Source organism: Urtica dioica, chromosome 7 (genome assembly GCF_054948205.1).
Source record: "Urtica dioica subsp. dioica isolate 48M chromosome 7, U.dioica_male_clone48M_v1_H2, whole genome shotgun sequence".
Lineage (NCBI taxonomy): Eukaryota > Viridiplantae > Streptophyta > Magnoliopsida > Rosales > Urticaceae > Urtica > Urtica dioica.
This window is the reverse complement of record NC_142762.1, coordinates 36173440-36178171: the sequence shown is the minus strand read 5'-3', so window position 1 is coordinate 36178171 and position 4732 is coordinate 36173440. Positions and strand designations below refer to the sequence as shown.

The 4732-nt window shown below is 37.1% G+C and overlaps 1 protein-coding gene across 2 annotated transcripts; it reads right to left on the bottom strand.

Annotated features, from left to right (window-relative positions):
- Positions 1 to 2436: 2436 nt before the first annotated feature.
- On the bottom strand, positions 2437 to 4732 carry LOC149391157 (transcription factor bHLH80-like). 2 transcript variants are annotated; one of them, XM_089621388.1, is made up of 5 exons: positions 4176 to 4732; positions 3922 to 4053; positions 3758 to 3823; positions 2977 to 3077; positions 2437 to 2836 (listed from the first exon to the last, which is right to left on the bottom strand). In XM_089621388.1, the coding sequence occupies exons 1-5, from the start codon at positions 4584 to 4586 to the stop codon at positions 2725 to 2727; spliced, it is 822 nt and encodes a 273-aa protein (XP_089477514.1). In that variant the 5' UTR covers positions 4587 to 4732; the 3' UTR covers positions 2437 to 2724. The 2 variants fall into 2 exon arrangements, with proteins under 2 accessions (XP_089477514.1, XP_089477515.1); XM_089621389.1 differs by having other exon boundaries at positions 3009 to 3077; positions 4176 to 4728.

The following is a 4732-nucleotide window of genomic DNA, read 5'->3' as shown; positions in this document are numbered from 1 at the left end:
CTTGTCGATTAACATTACAATCACACTAATGTTGAGCGTCACAGAGCAAGAAGATGAGAAACCCTCCACGCCCCTCTAAGTTTTGTGTTTATTTCCTCCTCAGGAATTTAACTGAAGAAATCCCGCCTAATAAGGTTGGTGATCCCATACGTTTAACGACATCAGCCTACGTTCAACCTGGGGGTCCGACTCTAGGTTGAACCGCGAACGGCTCTCCAGTGTTAGCCCGAAACCAAGTGTTAACATTGGCCATGGCCAAAAGACATCTTGAAACCCATTTTATTTTCAACTAAACTCTCTCTATCTCTCTCTCTCTCTCTCTCTCTCTCTCTCTATATATATATATATATATATATATATATATATATATATATTGTTGGTTTATATTTTTAGGGCAACTTTGTCTTGGTAAGATGTCTTGCAACATGCTGATACGTTGAGATATCTTGGCCGATGTGCGCATAATCAATATTTTTTTCAAATTTCCTGTTTTACCAAGATTGTTAACGGAAGACCTTCTACATAATTCGACTTCTAGAGGTGTTGGCCACTATAAAAGAAAGCTTATGCCCTTAGTAGTTCACGCAATTAGGGTCTTAGACGTGCAAGACCGGCGGACTGAAAAACTGATTGTGTGGTGTGTGTAGTGTTATTCTATAGATGCTACTGATTCATAAAGCGTTAGAGTCTTGTTTAGGTTTTTTGTTTCGTGATTAAGGATTCACAATCTTTGACATTGAATATTAACAAACTCTTGAGGAGTGTTTGAATGGAAGTGAGGGGAACTCAGATTCAAGGGGAGCCTGAGTTGAAATTCACAGATAGTAACAAGAAAAAGGTCTTGAAGCGGGGATTGCTCATATAAGACCATCGTGTACTATTGACTATATTTCATATAGTGAATTTCTTTTCCACTAGGCAAATTGCATCCCAGAGTACTGCTTTATAGTGTCATTTACTTTTACGCACTATTTTATATTTTTCATCTATTGCATCAGAACAGATTGTCGCATACATTGACCCTACATTATGTGCGATATCTTGTCTTTGACTAATCATAATTTTATATATATATATATATACACACATATATACATATATATATATATATACACACACAACCATAGCTTTCTCTTAAGTTGGACTATAATACAAAGTAATCATTTGACTAAGAAAATAATTTTTAGTTACTTGATTCACTTGTTGTCAGTTCTCATACACAAATTCTAGACACGTTTCTTTTAACTTATGTGAAGACTCTTTTTGTAGTTGCTTGTAAACATTCCATCAAGATCAAGGAGCGGAGGTTGTGTTCCATAAGTCTAAGGCTTGTCAAAGTTCAAACACGCTACAAAAGATTAGTTCAATATAGTTTATTAGTGCTTTACATATTATCATATATGTGCTCGCTGCTTAGGTTTCTAAAAACTAGTTTCTATCAAATAAGAATTGTTTTTTAATTCCGCCATAATGACTGAGTTATGTCAAACATTTATATTTAAGTGCATTATTTTTGCATCTGATGTACGGAATAAGCTATAGGTTGGAGACAATATAGACGTAAATTCCAACGTATGTATATCATATCTAAGAATAGATATGAAAACTCGCTTCGAATAACTTTAAGTGCGATATTTTTATGAGTCGACTCGCATTTAAATAACATTAAAATGCTACGCTTTTAGATCACCGAAAATACTAACATCTACAAATGTCTTTTTTTGAAGTCGAGCACCTCAATGAGAGAGTTCTTTAATTCGTGAAGTTATCTTTCAGTATTGTTTGATGTGTGATACTCTTAGTTCTCATTCAACTGCTTTTCTCTTTGGATCACCTTTATGTCATTGTGTTCGAAGATGTGAGAAGTGAAATTAAGCAAGGTATTTGCAGAGTACACATACACGTTTATGTGCGCGTATGTGTATATGAGAGAGAATAAAGAAGTCATTTGTGGGAAGCACTTTAAAAAGATACTAAATGAGAAGGTCAAAGTGTTTCGACATGTTGGCGATTAATCCGACCCACATGAACTTTGCTAGAAAGATTAGGTACTTTGATTTTGTTGATTAGTACCATTAATAAATTGCAATATACCATATATGCCCAATTTTCTGTCACTGGAAACACCTGCGTGCACCAATTCACTTTGGGACGTTTCATTAGGAAACTCTATTAACACGAACTGGAGATTTGTATCCCTTAAACTGTTAGGAATTAACGTGATAATGTTGCCAGAAATTTGATATAATCAACCACCTTTGGGAACATTCGACGACAAATAACCCAAAACCACGTGTTTTCCTTTTTTATATTGTCAACTACATACTTTCGATCAGTATTATGTTATAGAAAATCGAGCAGGTTCGAGATATAAAATAATAAAAATCGATTAAATTAAAACAAGAAAAGAGAAGAAACTGCTAGAAAGACTCTTACTAATAGGAAATTGCTTTATTGATTTTCACCCTTTGACATAAATTATAGGGTTTTAATGCTAAAAAATAATAACGAATCGTGACTTAACATTTCATACCCAAAAAAGCTTAAAAGACTAAAACTGCCATACTTAGACGACCTAAACAACACTAAATTTATACACATACTAGACGTTATCGCCATAATAAAGCGAATTCACAATCCCCAAACCCATCAACACATTGGAGAAGAATATATGTATCAAATAGGGCATTCCCTACCAAAATATCACCAACGTCTCTCAAAAGTCTAGCATATTACACTAAATAAATAACATTCGCAGAGGCATTGTTGAAATACCTCGTAACAATGGGTGTTATTTATTCGTGCACTTGCATCTCCGTTGATGCTCTGAGAGTTCCTGGCAATTCCAAGGCACAAAAAAAGTTAGCACAAAAACTCCATTTTTAGAGCATCCAATTATCCACTCGTAATATAGTTTACAGTTCAAAAAGCAGTAACTAAGTAAATTCTAATTTACTTGGGTAAAAAATATATTACAGTTCTCTTGTGCCTGAGTCATCAGATGGTACCTCAATCTGCTTTCGAAGGTGTTTCACGTACTCCACTGCTTCGTCTAACATATCGGCTGTATTCGTTTGCTGCGAAATTAAATACCCGGACGAGGATAAAGAAAAAAAACATTATTACAGCTCCAAAATTTTATCAAGGGGAGACATCATAATTATTATTTTTTTATATGCTTTACTGTATTAAGGATATGAAGCAGTTTATTTCGTACCGTACAGCTGGTTTAGTATTTTTGATGTTTCACTGTGGTGAACCAAGAAATAGTAAATCATAACCTATAGAATCTAACTCGCACACTGATTTTAACGAACACATATATCTCAGGATCACACTAAAATTATCACATCTAAACATGATAATACTATGATAGTGATCAAGTATACATTTCCTTTTCCATACTTAGAGCATTGAGAAAAAGGAGATTAACAACTGAGAACTATAATACATACCTTAACCGTAGAAATGATCAGAGTGAAATTTGAGATGCTTATATTTCTAACATACATCATACACATATATTATGATATAAAATTACGTAATAAAAAGTAAAAATTGAATAAATGAACCTTAGAGCCTTCTTTCAGTGTAATAAAAAAACAAATCGTAACTTTACTCAGCTACTTCTTTTTCAGAGATCATATCCAAGTATATTATATACTGAACACACATGAGTTAGCATAAGTGGATTAATTGACCAAGAATTATCACACTATTCTACTATAGTTTCCAAGGAGTGATATATAATTATAACCTTATCCATGTTGGGCACAAGCTCCTGAAGTTTCCGTATACGATCGCTAATTCGAGTCCTTCGCACCTAATTAACAAAAAAAAAAAAAATTACACAAATAAAGGGAAATTAATACAGTAATAATAAAGAAAAAGTAAAAAAAAAAAAAAAAAAAAAATGAGTACCCTCTCAGCAATGCTCCTGGGATGCGTAGCGCAGCCACGCTTGGCCCGAACTCCTAACGGCACTGAGTCCTCGAAAAGCTTGTCCATCTCCATATCTATCAGCCCTGACACCTGTCCTCCTTCTTCCATTTTCTGCCACACCCATTCATTTCATTTCCCCCCAAATTATTACATACTTTTATTTCATATATAGCATTTATTAAAAAAGGTTTACCGGGAAAACCGCTAATGTGTACAAATGAGGGCTGACTTACTATTGGGGCAAGCAACTCTCTGGAGCGCTTCGTCGAAGAAGCGTCCAGACTCCTCGTCGGCGCTAAATTGAACCCCGCCGGAGCGCCGACTCCGAAGCCGGAGAACAAGCCGTCGTGAGCGGCGCCGAAATCCGCCGGCAAGCTGTTCTGCCTCGCGAAGCCCGACTCGAACGCCGCGGCGGCGAGATCGGCCGAGGAAGACGAAGCGGCGAAGAGACCTCCGTTGTTGTTGTTGCCGGTGTTGACTTTGGAAGGGTTATCGGCGAGTAGCTGAGTCAAGCACTGGCTCGGCCGGAGCGGATCTTCCTCTTCGTCCTCGAGTAGGGCCTCGAGCCACGTCGCCGGAGCCGAGCGGTACCGGCTCAGCCCCGCTCGGCTCGGACCTCCCTCGCCGCCGCGCGCCGGTTGCATCTGCTTCGCCTGGCTCGATTGATCGATGGGCAACAGAAGTTCAGATGTTTCTTTTTTTTTTTTTTCCTTTGGTTTTGGGCCGTACGATTGTTTGGGGTTAACTCAAAGGCTGGGTTTGGTTTATGACGGTGATGGATTGATTGGAA

Bases quoted from the DNA above. Each gene is read 5' to 3' on its own strand.
- LOC149391157 (XM_089621388.1), bottom strand. From the start codon at position 4,586: ATGCAACCGGCGCGCGGCGGCGAGGGAGGTCCGAGCCGAGCGGGGCTG. The intron at 4,054-4,175 runs GTAAGTCAGCCC...TGGGTGTGGCAG, and splicing joins GAGAGTTGCTTGCCCCAATA to AAAATGGAAGAAGGAGGACA. The intron at 3,078-3,757 runs GTTATAATTATA...TTAATTTCGCAG, and splicing joins TTGTGCCCAACATGGATAAG to CAAACGAATACAGCCGATAT.